Raw genomic sequence first — 20,619 nt, forward strand, 5'->3', positions numbered from 1 at the left:
TGAATAAGTTTGAACATCAGAGAGGTGTCATAATTCACTATTTTATTAGATCTAGGCTTGTGTCTTATATAAAGGCTGTGAGTAACAGAAAAAATCTTTTTAATGCTATCTGCTGTTTGTTTACAATTGAAAAAGTATAAAATGCAATATTTTCACACAATATATTTCTTAACGATCCCGGGTACACGGTCCACCTATTTCTTATGCATGACATGTATCTAATTTGAAAATAACAATTTCTTTTCTGTTATACGTTTATTTAATAAATCAACTTGCGTTGAAAACCTTAAAAATATATTATGCGGTTTTATGATAGAATAAAACTAGGAAGGTAATGGCCGTTTATGTCTGTCTTAAATTAATTTATAATAAGGTTAATGGTAATAAATCTATCTTTTCCAGCTGGTCAACAAGTTTTATTTTCTTGGATCTTCTATATACTACCAGTTGCGACTCGAAAGCAGACCCGTTTTGCACATTTGTTTTAGATACATTGAGAATGTAAATGGAAGATTACTGAAGTTTAAATGGTGTGAAATATCATTATGGCCCAATTATTTTGCACATGGCGCTAATAGAATTTATGGAAAAAACTAGCAATTTCATCTTTGACTGTGTCCAACCCGGAGGTCGAAGTCTCGAACTTCACGCAATATTATAAAAACAGTTCAAGTCCTAGGAATTTATATAACCTTAGTTTCAATTAGTTGTCGAATACATTAACAAGGACGATGTTCGACCTTTGCTTCTGGCAACGATACTTGACTAGTCTGTATAATAATTCCCTGATCATTTCCATTATTACATCACTATATTATTGACCATTGTCCATCTGGTCACCAAACATTGTTATAGGAGCTGTAATAATTACGACCATTGTTTCTAATTATATAAGTTCTCTCTTGAGATGGTACCATTAGAATTTATAATTCCATCATGATTCACTTTAAACTTTGCTTGAAAACATGGCGCCATGTTGGTGTTGAGCATGCTTTTAAAATTGTTTTACTTTTAAAACCATGGAAAATGTAAACAGTTGAACTAGTGGCTGTGCAGTTTTCTATAACCAATGATCCATTATAGCTTCAATGGATCCTACAATAGAAACAACTTTTATATAGGCACAATTAAAACCCGTTATTTAGAAACACGGCGTTGTCAGGCAATGGTTATGCTCACACCAGCACTACCTAAAATAAGTTTTTAGGTCAAGGGCAAATACCACGAATAAAATTGATGAACAACTCTGCAATTTGATAGGATGTCATTTTACGACTAGCAGAATATTTCCAGCAGCTCAGGCTAAAAAATATCAAATAACTTCTGAATTGTTATAGGGTTGTACAATCCCATGTATGTTTGAAACATACAATCCTCGAAATTGTGGGCAGTACAACGTTTACAATCTTTAAGTGACGTGAGTAAGTAATGTGCATTGGACTGTTGTGCGATTCAATAGGATTCCTACAAAACTACCCTACAAAGTCTGATCTGTTGAGCGCTTACCACATTTCAATGACAGTACAGGGCAGTGTCTATGTGATAAAATCGCGGCGGGACTCTGGATTTCTACAGGGCACCTCCTTATGGCTAACCTAACAATCCAGGCAAGTCGAAAAAACCTGCAAAATTCCGGACCGGCAGTAAGGGATTGACGACAATGAACAAAAGGTTTATAGTTAACTTACTATGATATACCAATTTTGATCAAATAAATCAAAATGTACATTTCTTAGAAACATATGACGCAATAAAAACCGACAATTGCAAGAGGTCTCGCCACATAAAAAAATAATAAACTAGATAATCGCATGCCCTATGTAAAAGTAAATGTATTGAAATGTGGGTTTAATGTCCCACTTTCCTGCTCCATCCGTCCTAATAAAGACGGACATACGCCATATTTCGAATTCCAACATGTACACGGGATTTCGGCTTTTAGTCCAATCCAAACGACAAGACACTGTTGCTTAAACAGCCCTCTGTCCTGCACCACAAGTGGAAACCACGGCGTAGTATTCCGAATTTCTCTCATTAATTTCTCAATCTCATTTTTAAGGACACAATACTCGTGTTTTCATAACCTAAACTAGAATTATTTTTAACGACGCAATACTCGGTTTTTTTTTATAGCCTAAACTAGAATTTGTTTCCAGTGTACAAACATGGTTGCGTGATAGAGATGGAAGAATATCGTGTGAATTTCCTGTTTGCATATTACGTTTATGACGTTTTATAATCGCTTTTAAAGACATGCTATTCTGGCTCATATCTGGTCGACCTAAAATAAAAATAAAACATAAGCTACTTGAACTTTATTTGTGAAATATGTCGCTTTTATGATTTCAAATAGCATGTCCTTCCCAGTAATAGGTACCCGGTACTACTTCAAATAGTCAATTATGTTATTTAAAAAAAAGTCGAATTTTATGATACAGTTTTATGATTCTTACTTAAACATTCGTTTCTAAATGTTTTAATGATTTCACTAACATCTTTTGAAAGGCTCAATTCCAAAACAAATAGACATGTTTGGCTTAACATAATGATCTCTATATAATTTGACTAAAAAAAGCCAACAAATTTTGAATTTTCGATAACTTTACCAAATTATATCACTTGGCATTTGTTATAGCTAAAGTTGTTCTGATCAGTTTAGTTTTGAAAATCATGGACTTTATTTTCAAACAATGAGAATATTGGTTATAGCCACTTCTTACTCTTGAATCTTTACATGTATAATGTTAAACCCCATTTCATTTTATTTCATTTCTTATATAACGTGATGCCTGCATTTGCATTCAGAAAAAAATCACAATGTTATTGTTATTCCCATCCAAATAATCCCATTATACTTGCATGAAATAATGTGCACTTTTAATCTACACATGTCGCTGTTCGCCAACTGTAAAATGTTACAAATGAACATGGAATATACATCATGCATGGACCTTCTTTTAATAACATTGAAGAAAAGATATATGTAAATCAAAACGTCTGCGCGAGTCCCGGAATTTAATTAATTAAAAACAAAAAAGTCAATGAAATGATTAGGACGATATAAATCACAACGTGACCCTTCACTATAGAAGATCTCATACCATACCGGATCCGAGTTCTCCCCCTAATTTCTTGTACGAAGTGAAACGATTGCTACCGATATATAGCGCTATGACGTTCTGATAATTAAAGAAAATCAATCCGCATCTCCGACACCAAACATTTCTTTGTAGAAAACAAGAAATAAAGCAGAACAGATAGGCAAGTAATTTAAGACCGGTGGTCAGGTTTCTTATAATGAAGGTCGTGACTTGTTATTTCATATTACTTCTATTAATCATTTAGCTACTGAAAATTTGAAAATTAGCTAGCCGACTAGGGCCGAACACCAGTGACAGATCGACTAATCAACGAATGATACATATATAAGTCAAGCAAGCCAACGTATATTCATAAACCTTTAAATATCATATTGAATAGCTGTAAGATTTGACAAGATTTCAGCTGAACTTGGCATCTTCTCTGCTCTTGTCGATAATCACATGTACTGATGTATTGAATTTAGCCATTTGTAATCGACGTCGTACTATCACCGTCCCCTTCGCTGCCCCGTCGGTCAATAGGCGGCAGCAGTCACACAGAAGCCAGTACCATAAGGCTATTCGATATTTTGTTTCCGCGTCTCACAGAAACTCATGTTGGCTGTTGTACAAGCTGGACTAGGGATTACACGTTTTCAACTATTTCAGTGTTTGTGGTGTGGCATGACACTGATGCGTTATGTGAAACTTCTATGATTATCAACTTTAAGAGTCGGCGAGATCTTCAAGATACAAAACAATGAAAAAGGAATGATTGAGTGATTTACGGACTTTCAGGAAAAGATGGAAACGCTTGCCTTATTTTTAGACTTTTTACTTTCCATGTCATTTGTGAAAATCGTCGGTAAGTACCATTTATTTTCGTTTACATAAAAGAACAATTGAGTATTTGTATTTATGTTGTTAGTGGACCTCGCAAAAAAGTTTGCCGGCTACTTGAGATATTATCGATCGGGTCAAATTCGGTAAATTAAGCACTTAACGTGATTAGTAATTAACTAGATTAAAATGATTAACTTCATCTGGACAAGCATAATTAACGTGTTTTATGGTCAACCACCTTGAACTGCAAGATGTACATGATACAACTGATTGGTAACTTTTGGTCGTCCCGTGTTTTACACTACTTTATATAAAATTCTATAAATGAATTTTATATGAGCAAGTTCAGTTTACGATAAATTGTGTCTTTGGTTCTTTTATTCAATGGCCACACAAGTTCCAATTAAATGATAATATCTCCAAAATTCAAATGACTCTCGGTTTTCCTTGAACACAAAGACGAAGTAGTTCTGCGTTCTGTTTCTTTGATGAATTAGCAAAGAATGTGTTGCAAGTTAGCTCTTCAGTGAAACAAAATAAATTTTTCGTTTTCCACAAACAACGAATAAACATAACCTGGGCATGTAGTTATATATGTGTATACCTGAATTAATTAAAAATTCCTTTTTATGGTTTCTCTATGATATATGGACATTGAAGTGGTGTTTTTTTTATTGTTTTATTGGCGCTTTCAAATTCGAATATTGTCTTCTGCCATTCATATGTATACATGCATCTTGTTCTTACGATTTAATATCTCAATGAATTCGACTTAACCACAGAAAGGAACAGATTATCATATTTCTTGATTTCTATTGAAAAATAAACCCTATCGCTTGATTTATTTTAGAACAAGAACTAGTTCATCTTTGTCTTATGAGCTTCCGTTGGTCATTTTGAGCGGGAAAACGAATGTACCTAAACGCCTGTAGGTACATTCTTTTACCGCACAAAAACATATAATTGAATAAACTTGAAATCATAGCCTTTTTAATGATCTCTCCATGCTTGATTACAATTGACTTTACATATTTGAAAAGTCTACCACCTATTAGATATTTATCTTAAACACGAATAAAACGTCAATATTTTAATTGTTTGCTATCTTGAAGTGGCAGTTCTCAAAATAGATAATTACAGGTCATGAAAATAAATTATTAGTAATTTATAAAACACAAGGCACAAGAAACATAAAATCAATGTCAGAATACAAAGATAGAACAAAACAACTACCTGCAAAATAACTTATGACATGTCTTTAAAGTAAGACCATGATAAATCATTCTACTAGCTGATATTAAATAAGTATTTCAAAGAGTTTTTTATCCGAAAAAAGCACACAAAATCTATATGTAAATAGTAATCAGAAGTGGTTTTAAGGGGTTTTTTTTCTGGGAGGATAGAGCCCATTAAAATAATTGGATCTGATGTCTGATGTATTGGTTCATTTAGGGATGCGCCTGTACCTGTGTTTACATTTTAAATATTTTGACCTTAAATGAAAGTTTTTGTAGTAGAGAATGCGGTGAAAACTGTTCAGTAAAAGTAGATAAAGTATAAATATCAACCATTCGTAATTAAGATGGACAGAAAGGCGAACATAGACCAACTATCCATCAACATTACGAAAAAGCAGATCTAGTAAGTTTTAAAAATGTAGAGCTCTGTGCACAATCCTCGAATCAAACGTCATATCAGGCATTCTGTATTGAGGTGTCATACACTAAATTGTTTCAGTAGCATTTATTATTTGAACAGGAAATATACAGGACACAATTCTGTTGAATTATGTAAATAATGTCTCATCAGAATTTACATTTTATCAATGTTTGATAAAAACCGGATAAGGCTAGTCGAAACGTCACTCAGTTGTATTCCATAGATGGCGGGGTGGGGGTGTACGCTGGCTAAGTGGGTAAAACGCTGGCTCGCTAGCCTGGAGGGTTGCTTGTTCGATCATTGGCCGAGAAAGTTCATCGGGATTTTCCGACTTGGTTTCCCCTTGTCGGTGGTGCAGGAAGGTCTGACAAGGACAGCTTGCTAGTCGTTCGGATGAGACGAAAATCGAGGTCCCGTGTATGGATTGGCGTGCACGTAAAAGATACCTTGGCAGTTGGAATTCGATATAAGGCCATAGTACCACTGTCTCGGCAAAATTTCCCTCATAGAACACTGTATGGCATATGGCCGTCTTCATTAGCCCAGTCGGAACAGAACAGCGTAGGACATTAAACCCGATTTCATTTCTTTTCATTTTCATATTCCATAGAAGTATGTCTTATGTATAGACTGTTATTTGTATTCTATAGAAGTGTGTATTATGTATACACTGTAATTGTATTCTATAGAAGTGTGTTTTGTGTATAGGTATACACTGTCTCATGAACTTCAGAAACCAAAGTCTGGTAGTATCACAGCAACCTGAAGGTCAAGGTCGCAGAAAAAGTGAACAGTCTAACATATATCTTAAATGCAAACATGCAGCAAAAGTTTGTTAGCTATGTAAACTCAAACGAGAAGTAAACAGGCGATACTGACTGTTGCATGTGTAAAAGTCAAACAGGCGCGGATCCAGAGGGGTTGGGGCGCCCAGGCGTACGCCCCCCCCCCCCTATTTTTGCGGTGGCGAAAATTTTTTTTACCCCATATATTCTCGCGGGAAAGGAATTAACAGTCAGTTTAGGATGGAAATCGTAATTTACTCCGACACGAGTCGGTCGTGACTTGGTCAGCCCCCCCCCCCCTTTCTGAAAATCCAGAATCCGCCCCTGTCAAATGGAATAACAATTTCTTTAAAAAAAAACTATTATACTAGTATGGTTCAACTAACAATGAAACAGTCAGAAACTGGGAGTGAAATCTTTTCTCCTATCGTAATACATGTGTGTACACCATCCATACAAACTAATCACCAACAACTTAAAACAGGATCTAAGCTTTAATCATTTAAAAAAGGAAGAGGAAGTAATATCGTCTTGGGGGAAAAATCGTTTGGTCATAAAATTGCTCTGACATTGTATGACAATCAAACAATATAGAAATTGCACAAATAAAACAACATCAAAGCATCTGAATGTTAAATCATAAGAACATCTCCTTTAACAAAGAAAAACAGTACAAACCATTTACACAAAAAGACAATAAATTTTTTTAAAGTCATGCATATTGATTAAAATCAGGAGTAAAGTACTGTGGAATCTCCAGTCGCTCTAAATAGCCACGTGAACCAAATGCGAATGTAATGGCGGCTTTCAGATATTACCGAATGCTTCACTACAGGAAGTAACGTAAATGCAAATATACCAACATGAATGGGATTAAGTGCAATCAACTCAAGTTAGTCATAGCATACAAAAACTATTCTGCCGAATTTCATATAGGCCATGCCTTTGTCTTATATCAACGCATTAAATGACTTGGGATTTATTCCTTGTCTTAATTAAGGGTCATTATGCAGTGACTATCTTAATAAATTTACAATAGGACTCTAACCAAAAATTATTATATAAGTTAATATTCCTGATGCTGTACACAAAGGGTTAATCTATTCGGCAACACAATAGACGGAATGTAGTTGTATATTTTTAACCCTAGCATTCCCTCGGCGCATTCTCTGTCTAATAGTTGTGTGATTAAGAAATGGATTCCTGCTCTTGGGCTTTCAAAATACAAATGTGGTATAAATATTCACAACCCAAGAGCAACAGGCAAACAACCATTAAACAAAGATTAGACTACTGCCCAGAACATGAAACGAAATATAAATCGAGACAAAAATAAAACGAATTCCAGATTCTGTGTCTGTTCTAGCGTAGAGAGTTTGTATAAGACGGCAACCATGATCTTCTAAATGACATTAAGCTTGGGATCAGGAACTCATATAGGATTTTCACCTTCTTCCGTGATTTAACTTTCTTTGATATTTGGCGATAACTCTAAGTTGATTAATGTCGGTCACCGTCGCGATGATGACGAAACAATACGGAGAACCGTACTGAAAGACAAGAATTGAACACGATATTTTACTTTGTTGTAATTCTTCTACACGTCCAGATGATCGGATTAGCTCCTCTTTCCTGTCTTTTAATTTGAGGACACACATTCTATATTAGTTAAATATTGAATTAGAGGACTGAAAATTCTAAAGATATCGGCAATATCGTTCAAGCGAAAGCATATGTGTCGAAAAATAAATTCTTGATTTTGTCAAGTTTAGATAAGAACTTATTTCATGGATAAATAAAGAAGCTCTAAAAGTTTACGAATTTAATAATACACTGTATGGTCATCACAAATTCAAAGAGCTATAAATAATTTAAAAAGCGAAATTCTAAATGATTCACATTTGTCTGAGTTAAAATTTGTAATTGCTTTATAATACCGCAGCATCTTTAATCTTGAAAAAGGTGAAATGGGGTTTAACGTTATAATCTCTGCATCATTTCGAATTCCAACTGTCACGGGTTCGTTTACATGCACGCCAATGTCTACACGGGACCTTGGTTTTTTTTTTATCTCATCCCAACGACTATACATTGTCACTTGAAAATCAAGAAAGACCTTTCTCGGCTGTCAGTTGGAATTCGATTAAGAGTACGCCAAGTTAGTGCAGAAATATGGGACTTTGTAAAACCATTTCATTTCGACAGATACTCTCAGATATTCACAATAAGTAATTAGTAATTACAAGTATGTCAGAATCATTTACCCAAGGCTCTGAAAACGGTTACGTGTCTACCGATTTCACAGAATCAGGCGATAGTACACTCACGTTGAGGACATTGCTGTCTTTCATACCAACAATTGAGTTTAAAATGTTTCGTTTGATAATTTTCGAGCTGAAAATCAGACAGTACTTGAACCAGGGCATGATATATTGCGTGACAAACTGAATCTTCAAATAATAAACGGGATGGATATTTAGGAACCACGTGGTTGTGTGTTCTGGTAGGGGGTGATACGATATGTCTCGCTTTTCGCATGTAAAATAGTCGCAAGTTGGTAAAATCAATACGCGTGTGGATTGGTATAATAGTGTAATTTTGACATTTAGATATAACGCTTTGGTCCATCATTGTCAAGCATAAGATTCGAATTTCTATCTTAAATGTTCAACATTATATTTTAGAATTTTACCTTACCTGTTTGGGATTATCACGATGTATCCTACTGGTGTCGATTTGACTTCATTCCATCCTGGGTGATATTCATTCTATCTCCCAAATAGGATGGGGTAGCAACATCTTGAAGAGAACCATACATGCTTCACAGATATAATTCACTTACATTAAACGAAAACCACTTAGGCCATGAGTGAAAACCAAACTATGTCCGGGTAAATGTAAAATTATGTAACAAAATTTGACACAAAAATGTCCAATTGAGTGTCTCAATCACTCTCCAAAATGCCAGGTAAGAAACAGGATACTCTGGAGTACTTATGTGATTTATTAACCATGAGCGTTAATGTTGCTTATGTAAGACTTCAGTTCTTCCATTCAAGCTACTGTTAATTTTTTCTTTTTACAAAGATCTAATGATAACTGTGACACCTATGGTGCTAACAAGTTTTCATTAAATCACGGGAAGTAACCCCAGAAGTAATTATTGGGAATTTTTCAAATTTCAAAGGTGTCTTAAAGTTTTCTTTCATTTTAATATAATAGTGTATATGAACAGGGTTTTCATGATAATTGTCAGAAATAGTTCATGACCAACAGCTGAACAACCTGTTACCATTTTAATTGGAGCCTCTACAGACTAATTCAGTAAATGGCTCAAAATCAACAGGATTATTAACATTTGATAATTGAGGTGCCTATAGATGTTCATAAGGTTTCGTAAATCAAGGTGAATCACTCCGGATGTTAACCAGGCTCTTACCTTTGAATAAGTTAAACAACCTAGCATTAGATCTCATAATAATTCTTTTAAAACTGAAATTTCAGTTATGTTAAAACATTTACAAAACTCAGCGAAATTTAATGAAATGAGATCTCATAGGAGATTTCACCATCTGTGAGGCTATTTCAACTCTTCAATATATATATAAGCTATGTCACATTTTTATTTCATGTTTTCTAGAAAAAGTTGAATTCAAACATAAATACGTAAACTATATTAAATATATTATTCCAGTTGGGATGATTCCTTAATTGGATTTTCTCGTGTCTACTTGTCTAGAGTTCCTCTTAAGTTAATTACGGCCATGACAGTTCTGTAACGCCCTCTTTCTGTGAATGTTTAATTTCGTTTTTCTTTGGCTTAACTCTGAAATTGGTTGAAAGTGTCAGTCTTGAAAACTATTTGAATATTCTGACTGGAATCTGGTTGCCATCAAACTGGTTTATATTGTCATTTTGTCGTCTGCAGTTAGGAGAGAAATAAAACAAAAAAGTGGAGAAGTTGATGAGAAAAAAAAGAAACGAAAACGACAGTGTGATGTAAATTTAATTTTAGAAAGAAAATATCTGAGACAATTTGACGTTATATATATTAATAATTGAACAAGTTCGTCATTATTCCACGCAGGGACAATTTGTGTAAAAATCGAAGCGATCATTATGGCGAATTAAATTCTACATCATAATTCTCCAAGTAAACGCATGATTGATAATTGCGACACCTCTAATATGAAAGGTTAAAACTTATATTAGAGTATTGACCGGATCTGTCGTATTATTGGATAATAGCAAAGCCAATGATAGCTGTGCTGTAAACGGATGTACAAAAACTGTGGAGAACAAATTAGGTATATGCATATTTAATGCGTAAAGCAGATTACCCACTCGTTTAAGGTCTACGCACAGCTACAATTATATTAATTTGCTCTTCTGTAGCTGGAAAACTAATATGAAGTTAGAATGAGTGCGACAGGCGAACGTCGTAAAGGAAATTACGTTAGTCTTTGAGCTGCTCAAGTGTAAAGTTATTGTGAAGCGGGTTTGCTGCCACCTGTGTCTTACTCCTTCAGACTCGGGTAATTCACTTAATTCAGCTTGCTGTGCTGTAAGTGAAGTAGTCCTCGTCCTCCTTATCAATTCATCACATCTATACCAATAGTGTCAATCAGGCAGATATAACGTCACAATAAAATCAAGACTTACACTAATTTTTCCTAATCATTATCTGTGTACTGTCAGTGAAACATGAGTTGCTCGGGTTGGTTAACGCATAACATGGATACGAAAAAAAGGAAGCGGGTTGAAATAGAGCATTGTGAAATTTAGTTAATGAAAATTGACAGCCTATGTGTCTTTTTTTTATTCCGCTGTTCCTGTAAACCGTTTCAGTGTTACCATTGCTCGAGATTGCTTTTTTTTTAAATTATCGAAATTTGACACAAATTACTTGAATATATTCCTTTCAGACTTGGTACAGTAATTATAATACTATTGTTCAAGAATATCTAAATAATTATGAACGAAAAAGTTGGCATTGTTATAAATTGGAAATTTTATGAGTCCTGAAGATTGAAAAATGGGATAAATAGTTCTGTTCTTTTTTAAAACAAGCACAAAAGTTTCTGTTGTTTGCCTCAACGAAATCTGCATTAAATTTCACTGTACTTCATCAGTTCAAGATGCATTATGTAAGATTTAGATAAAGAGTTGGCAGTTCTCGCTACAATAGTTCAAAAATGAATAATGAAAAGGGAATACATTGAACATTTCAAATTACTTCATTCTAAGCGACGTTACGACTGTTTGAAGAATAGTCTCGATCTTCGTTCCTGTTGTTGTTACTATAATAAACAAAGTCTTGATTATCTATTTTAAAATTAAATTATTCAATGGCGATCGCGTTTCAAAAAACTCAAAATCACAACCATTCGGTGCCCTAGAGAGTTGATTATGGAATAAATGTCTAATTAATATTAGGGGATATTCAGAAACAATACTGCTGTTTTTATTACCGGTAACCAGTGTATGTTAATAACAGGCCAATTGCCTACACATGAACATAAACAGTTCATATGTGCGGCTTATCTGACGGCCCCATTTCACCCGCAAAGCGATACACTGTCAAAAGTGAAAATGGACGTTTTTGATTTTTGTCTTAATAATGAGTAATTGCTCCACCAATCCTCAGACATTCAGCAATTTGTCGTTGCATGCTCCTAATCAAAGATCCAATGACGATTTGGGGCAATCTGACCCACTCCTCTTGCAGTGCCACGGCCAATTCTTGCAGTGTTGTCGGTTGACGTTGACGTCGACGAACAGGTCTCCCGATTGAATTAAACGTAACACACTAAAGCAAAGATTCGCTAAACAGTAAATCGTATGCAAGAACAAATAGGAAAGCAAACATGGATAGAATAAACCAGCACGCGGCAGTTTTCATCAACCCTTCCTTGAAGTGTCAAATTTGACAATAAACCCCTCCCACGTGGAAGGCGCTATTGCGTGTCGCATGTGCAGCTCAGTGGTTCTGTTGGGGCGAAAAGTTCTTCATCTGTGAACATACTCTCAAAGCATGTCAAGTGTCCATGACAATTTATCATATCGCAACCTGCATAGGTATTTGCATTTCAATATCCCCTACTTTTTTTGAAGAGTATAGTTTATAATTTCAGACCAAATGAAAGATCTACACTAGGCAGATCTTTAAGATATATTTAAATCCAGTGAGATTTACTTTTAAACATAATAAAACTTTGTCAATATTTAGTGCTGGAAATCTTTGCTCTATTTTTTTTATCTACTAATTGTACATTACATGTTTTGTAAATGTCATCTTATTCAAGTTTTTGACATGTTAACTTTGCCGAGACTGACTAATGGATGATTTATTAGAAGAATTTCAGTATTTTATTTTCAGTCAAAACATGCCTGGAGATATTCGTTTAAGCTTCTGTGTTACACTTCTAAACAATCCTCGGACTGGCGTCATGACCAACAGTTCCTGTTACTAACAAGAGAGTATTTACATATAGATGTTATCTAATGCATCGTATTTACTAGACACGCCCGTAACTGGTGTAATTAATCAACATACATGATGTTGCTATGCTTTGGTAACACGTAGCTGCGCCACCCACCCGCCCCCGTCAAACCTCAAAGAGCGCGAGGCGGGGTCGTGGGTGTATGGGGTCAAAAATCATTTAAAAGTACGTATGTTTGACCCATTTGGGATCTGCTTATGACATCAAAATTGAAAAAAACACCTATGTTACGAAACAAATGAAAGAAGAAAAAAAAACATAACCTAGAAATCTAGCCTTTAACCTTTTTGGTGTTATAATAACAACAAAAAATAGTTTAAAAGCGATCCCTAAATGTTTCAAGAAAGTTTAATAATGATACTTTAAGAATACTTTACTACTGGATGACAGAAACAGAAACAAACGTCATTATAGATTTCTAGATGGTATCTGTTGCTTTTAACCGTTCTGCTTTCTAGTTACAATTAGAAAAACAAACAGTTTATAATGTTGTAATAGTTTTTATGTACACAAATTTACACATGCAATCAGATTACGAACATGAACTACAAATGTCAAATTGTGCCTGCTGAATATTTAAACAAATAAATGTTTACATTTTTCTGTTGACATAATGTTTTCTTATCTGTATCTGTTTATACTGACCTTGATAAATAAAAGTTTGAAACATAATTCAGTGTCACGTGACATGTTTCTAACTTATTTACATAAACAGAACCATATTAAAGTAACACTGCAGTGGTGGCCTCCGGTTCCATAAAATTGGCATGGATTCATATTATATACATGAACGATTATTGACATTTAAAACAATCTGATTAGGTCGACACTTATTAGTCTGATTTGAAAAATTGTATGCGAATAGTAGCTTTAATCAAGGCAGTTCTCCTTGACCGACCCCAAACTAACCTTATACGGAGTTCAATTTATATCGTATTTTCCGAAAGCATCGTGTTTTCAACTTGAAAATTACGCCGAATGTTCTGGTCGGGAGGCCGGAGGACGTTTTAATGCTGAAATTCTTGACCGTCATCTTTTTTACAAAAGATAGGGTACAAGTTGCATTCAGAAAATATGCCATTATATGGTGCGATATAATTGCCACATTAAATAACATAATATGACTTTTTCACTCGTGTTAGGACAAAAATCGGAAATCCAGTTCCCGAAACTTCTGCTATAAAATGTTTTACAAGACTTCGCCATAAAATCGGAATTTCTGTGGAAATCATAAGTAAAGTTGTTTGTCTTTAGTACATTTTGTAAGATATCACTGTATTTATTATTTTTGACAACTACGTCATTGACAAAATCGTCGATGTTCTGCATTTGATATCCGGAACAAAACGAAATGATTTGTACGCATCACATTGTAAAAACTTTATCATCAAGCGCTGTACACTCATTCAGATCTGGTATTTTATAGTAAATCATTTGTTTCAAATATTGTATATACAAGAAACAAGATATGCGTTTATTTATCATAAACTATATTGGGATGTTTTAAATTATTAATGGTTAATTTTAACATAAGAGACATTTCCGAATCTGTCCACCATTTTTTGTCTAACGATCATGCTCATGGACGCTTAATTATAATTGACTGCACATTGATACAGACAATTGGAGGGGTAGACAAATTATGGCATGAAACCAAAATTGGTGATGAAACCTGAAGATTGACCACATCACTCAAAAGTATATATTACGATATATTAATTAATAGATACAATTTCTGCAGGGGCCATGGTAGTCGAGCGGTCAGCGCTCTAGACTGTCGATTAAACTATCTCGGGTTGGAATTCTGGTGTTGGGCAATAAGAACCTTTAAGCCTGTTTTTCACTAGGCGAATTTTTTCGCGCGAAGCGAATTTTTAAGCCCCGAAAGATTTCGAGCAATCGTGCTTGTATTTTCCACTACACAAGCGATTGTTTCGATCATTCTTTGTTTCATAGCAAAATTGGCGCGAAAGGTTTCCTTCCTGAACTTTTTAAAATTGCTGCTGCTTTTAATCTGAGATATTTACTCTTGTTAAAGGTAAGATTGATTAACATTTTACTGCTACGCAGACGTCAAATTCGACTGCAGAAGTACAGAAAAAGGTTTTGGATTCGGAAAGTGTACAATGGACGTGCCTTTGCCTCGTGAGTTGTATTACCACGTGATAGTTTACGGAATTCTGATTGGCTTGCTCCTTTTTTCGCGGCTGGAAAGTAGAAAATGGCCGAACTCACTTTTTCGCAGAGAAAAGAGCCAGTGAAAAGTGTGGCGCCGCCTGAAATTATACTGCGCATGCCTGTACTCGAGAAAATTCGCTTCGCGCGAAAAAATTCGCCTAGTAGAAAACAGGCTTTAGAATTGCTCAAGCCCCTTCACATGTCACTGGTGATGAACGCGAGGCGGCCAAGGAAAGTTTGCTTAATCGTTAGGATGGGACGGAAAACTTAGGTTCGTTGTTTTCACAATGGGGTAAAAGTACTGTGTTGACGTGGCCTTATAAGTCGGCTTCAAAAGTTTCCTTATCTCCTATCTTACACAACACCAAATATTTGTCCTGAAATGACCGAAATGTGTTGACGAGACATAAACCACATTCCATTTCATGTCTGTCGTCAGATCGACCTGACATGTCTGAACTCTGTTTACACTAATATTTGTGCTGGTACATAATAGACACATCTTGAAATATTCTTTAAAGAAACGATTGCGTTTTGTAGCTGTCACCCCAAGCTTCCAGGTCTATTCAATGTCTTTGATAGAGTGTTCAGCTACTCGGTAAGGGGTAGTTTGGTATATGACAGTCTTGTCTTGTAGGCAGCAGGATCGCGTAGTTAGCCTTTGTGTTCTTTGTAATTAACGTTTGCTGATTTCTTTGTATTCGGCCATTCTACTTTGAAAATGAAAATAAATTGTACTGTACAATTAACAAGACCAATAAAGATTCAGTTCCAGTAGTAAAACTAGTTAAAACACATTCTTGGTTTACAGGGAGGTTTCCTGAAACCATTTAATTATTCAATTTAATGGAGATTCACATGAGATCAATCTTAAAATTGTTATTATTGATTAATAACTAATTTAATTGAACAAATGAACAATTGGAAATAAATCCTCAAATTTGTAGTTCAGGAGGTTTTTAGAAAAAGGGTATAACTTTTGTACGGAAGGTTGCGAAACACTGAATAGCGAGCCCATTGGGTGTAACTCCGGAACGGAAATTAGCGGAACGTTGAATATCGATAGGGCTCTCCCTCTCATGATCCCAATGCTTAAATTTAAAGAAAAAACACCCAAAATCGGTATCATCTATCGCGTTTACAAACTTTTCGGCGTGGGGATAGAGGTGGGAGACTTCGATAAGGATTGTTGATCATGACCCCTTTTCTCAAAACCAAATTAAAAAAAAAATCGCTCTGCCAAGCACATTGTTAATGTATGGACAGACGGATGGACATGGCCACGACAAAATACGCACCCATTAATTAGCAGACACTAAGTCCTAATTAGGAGACGATAACCTTTAATTAGGATATGGTATCTCATAATTAGAACTTAATTTTTTTTTATTATTATTTTATTTGACCCTAATACGCTTCTGTACAAACCAGTCCATTCTTTATGACGATTTTATTTTATACTGAGCTTAACACCAGTCCAACGTTGAAATTGTATATATTTCTGACTTTTAAAATATATGCGAACGTATAGACTTGCTGTACCTTTAAGAATGGACCTTTCTTATTAATGTATTATTATTATATTGATTATTGATTGATGTCCATCACCTTCAATTCTGAAATTATTAAATTTATAATCCTTATGAAATCTGAGGATAATTATAATGTAGTGGAATAACAGTACGCTTGATTAAAAATTACACAATATAAGCTAATTACATTCATCTTTAAATATATCATTAGAAAGGTAAACGGAACTTAAAAACACACACACACTTTTCCAAGTCCAATATAAGAGTAATTGGTAATGGCAGGTGGAATTCTGTCTAGCTTAACAGACATAGTACATGGGACTTAAAACTCGTGTTAGTCTCGAACTGTAAGACTTTACATTTCGATAAATTACTGCAGAAGAGAAATGTAAAACACTGTAACCTTTAGAGTAGTCAAGTACACAACCCCATCAGAATCGAAAAATATGTCTATGGATTTCTGAAATGGTGGACATAACAAAAAAGCCAAATTGTGTCAGGTGATCCAGCAAGGGTGATCCAGTAGAGTAAGCATGCTCTATTTTCCTGATAATTGGATGGGCTTAAATGTTCAGATGTTGCAAGATTAATATAACAAGCCAAATTCGTTATAATTCATTACTGTTGATGATCATACGAAATGCTCATATTAATCGATTATTTAATTGTAAGTTGTGAGTTCAATCAATTTTATAAATCTGCAACCTTCAGATCTGCACTAGGCCTACTCTTAATCTCTTAACATTGGCCTTGGAACTTTATGGATTGAATAGAATGGCATGATGCCACCAGACGTGAGTTGCCGTCTGTGTCCCTCAAGCTTCTAGTGTTTTATCTGACCGCATTGAAGTTATGGGTTACTATAAACTATACCCCCTTGTGATTGGAATTCTAGATTTGTTTTCTTATAGTTATAATGCAACATCCCACCCTAAGGTATATCAAGTACCGTCTTGTTCAAGTAACAACTAGTTACCTGAACTCTAAAAACATAAACATTAGAATATTATACAAATAGGTTGTCTGCAACTGATTATCATATAGCAAGTTGCCGAATTACTAAATCTGTTGTTATCTATAATTTAACAACTGGTCATCTTTGCATGGTCACCTTTTATTAATGCCAAATGTATACATGTGTTGTTATTAATGTGAAATACAAGACGCCTCTTATCGAAATCTGAAATAGGAAATAATAGGGAATGCGATCACTCGTTGAGACAAAATGTAGCACATGAACTCATCAACAATTAAATTTCATAAAGCGAAATAAATATTATCACGGCCATCCGATGGTCTAGAAAGTTGATTATGGGCTTGTCGTGGCTCTTACATAATGCATCTTTAAATACTAATATCTTATTCTGTGGTTTCTGTGATTTCTTGGACAAAAGGGGAATAATTGTGTTAAGATAAGAAGACATAGGATTAATTGTAAATTATGATAGACAAATGTAAATGTGGTGATTATAACTAATATACAGTCATTATATCGACGTATGGTTTATCTATAGTAATATGTATGTAAATATACACCAGTATATAATCAATTTTATCTATCTAATAGTAGATAATTTAATAAACATTTATTGCAGACAAACAATGGCTGTATTATTTACATATATCCATATAATATCATGAAAGTTCAGTTCGATTGTCTGATTAAACTATGTGGCAACCCGTACGTGATAGCAATAATAACCACTAGTGTAATAAAGCTAAAATACATACTGCAGCAATATTACGCTGCCAGTCAAAATAATTATTTGTGTATAACTGCTGGCTGTCGCCTCGAATCTAATTTGTACGCAGTAGCTACAGGAGTTCCAATGGGTTGCGCCGTGGATCACAGCTCTCAAACCGCGAGTTCGATCCACGAGTGTCCATGGCAAGGAAAATGGTCACGTATCAGATGTCATTTGTTTTCTCCAGGTGCATTGGTTGTCTGTCAGTGGTAAAAGGGCGATGTGAAATAATGTAAATAATATATACCATATTATTGTAACGAGATGTACATCGTTGTGCAGAGTGGGCACTGCGGCATGACATATCATAGTATTTTGTTCGGTATTTTGGACAAGCTGACAAATATAAAAAATGGTGTCAAATAATGACAAGCCACTTTCACACCCTGGAAACTCAGACATGAACTCTTGTAACTTATCAATGATGACGACATCAAGTTATGAATTGCTATGTTAACCTAGAGTTCATTTAAATAGTCAATGTAAACACAATAATAGGTACGATCACACTGAATCAATAATAATCGCAACCGATCCTTGAACCAACTACCAGATGACAGGACTGGGTAAATACATATGATAGATTTATGATCTGTGATTAACTCGGCTTGGTTGATCATCAGAGACAACCTGGTCGCCAATCTAACAAAAATAACTATTTCATTAGGCTTATTTCCTCTGTAAATGTTATAAATTCATCTATATATCACAATTCACAACACAGAGATTTCCTCTACAATAGTTTGTGTACAGCGTAGGATTACCTAGCGATGACCCATCTGTAAACGTAAATTATAATGGCTAGTAGCAATCCACTTTCCCCCATTAAAGACCACGCGTCATTACTTTCTTGTAGTATGTGATTTTTTCTCTTAAAGGTATAGGTCAAAATAAATTATTGGATTGGGTTGATCTGATGTTTTATTTTGACTTTTGTTTCGAACAAGAAAGCGGAAGCCGATTTCTTTATTACTTTCAGTTTCATTTTTGGCTTAATTTGTCGACAGGGAAATATAAAATAGATTATCGCAGCATATTGGCTTGATCTATGGACGTAAAATATTATGCGTATATGCATAATATAATTCGATCCTAATAATCTTGTTTCTGATCGTAGGGTTGACTCGGCGTTACAAGGAAAAGGGCCTACATAAATTCTTATGTATTACCATACCATCCTATAGTTAGTGTACATTTATTTACAAACAGACCGGGCTGTCCTTTATACAGACAGGACGCAGGGCCTGACAAGGATAGCTGTCTAGTCGTTCGGATGGGACGAAAACCGAGGTCCGGTGTACACATTGGCATGCACGTAAAAGACTCCTTGACAGTTAGCATTCGATATAAGAGTAGGACCGAAGTTACCTCTGACCGGGCAAAATTTCCCTGATAGCACACAGTATGGCGTATGCCTGTCTTCATTAGCCCAGTTCCGGGCAGAACAGTAGGACGTTAAGCCCCATTTCATTCATTTCATTTCGCTTTTTACATAAAAAGAACCAGAAATACCGAAATACACCGAAAAATACCGAAAAAAACCCAACACTAATTACCGAAAGAAAAATCCCTAGGCCACACATAGACATTGTTAGTTTGGTGACGCATGAAAATGGTTGACACTCTAGGTGGGCAATGGGTCACGCTAGGCAACACACAAATATAAACATAGTGGGACACTCTAGGTTGGTCATGGATCACAATAGCTCCCACATAAGACTTATGGTCACTGTAGGTGAGGGACACTCTAGGTGGGTCATGGGGTAGGGGTTTTTCAGATGATAATTTCTTCCGTTTACAGCATTCAGCACATCATTTTCTTTATGAACTAGTTATATAACACCAAAAGGCAGGTTGTAAGCATTTTTCGGCGGATTTTATTCTTTTACTTTCTGGCGTTCTGGTGTTCAGCATTCAACTGACCATCGATATACCACTTTTGAATGTAACAAAGAAAAGTAGAGGAAAGTCAGAGCAGCCTTAAAATTCATGAAATAAGTCCCAGTTTCCTCCTGGTAATAGACCATGCCCTATATGCAGAAAAAACTGTTTAAAGGATCAGGACTGCATATAATTCACACTGAAGACCTACAGGCAGGTTATTTTTCGCGTGGACTTAGTGATGACTTCACTTTCAACTATGATGGATCATTACTTAGGTGAGTGGATTACTACTAGTTTCAGTTGAAACTTTAACACTTGTAATCCCCGAAAGAAAGTTTCAGACATTAGCCATAAAATTAATCTGGAATAAGTACGTATGACGCTGGCGAAGCACGCTCGCAAAAGGGTCT

At 35.1% G+C, this 20,619-nt stretch overlaps 1 protein-coding gene across 4 annotated transcripts in view; it reads left to right on the plus strand.

Annotated features, from left to right (window-relative positions):
- The first annotated feature begins 1,421 nt into the window (after positions 1 to 1,421).
- Positions 1,422 to 20,619, plus strand: part of LOC126818720 (opioid-binding protein/cell adhesion molecule homolog) — a 63,689-nt gene continuing 44,491 nt past the window's right edge. The window contains exons 1-2 of one of the 4 annotated variants that reach the window (XM_050546258.2): positions 1,422 to 1,671; positions 3,346 to 3,945. In XM_050546258.2, coding sequence (XP_050402215.1) covers positions 3,885 to 3,945 — 61 coding nt within the window. In that variant the 5' untranslated portion in view covers positions 1,422 to 1,671; positions 3,346 to 3,884. Of the gene's footprint in view, positions 1,672 to 3,253; positions 3,946 to 20,619 lie in introns of those variants that run through there. The other 3 variants (XM_050546257.2, XM_050546259.2, XM_050546260.2) reach the window with 3 other exon arrangements.

This window comes from Patella vulgata, chromosome 4 (genome assembly GCF_932274485.2).
Source record: "Patella vulgata chromosome 4, xgPatVulg1.2, whole genome shotgun sequence".
Lineage (NCBI taxonomy): Eukaryota > Metazoa > Mollusca > Gastropoda > Patellidae > Patella > Patella vulgata.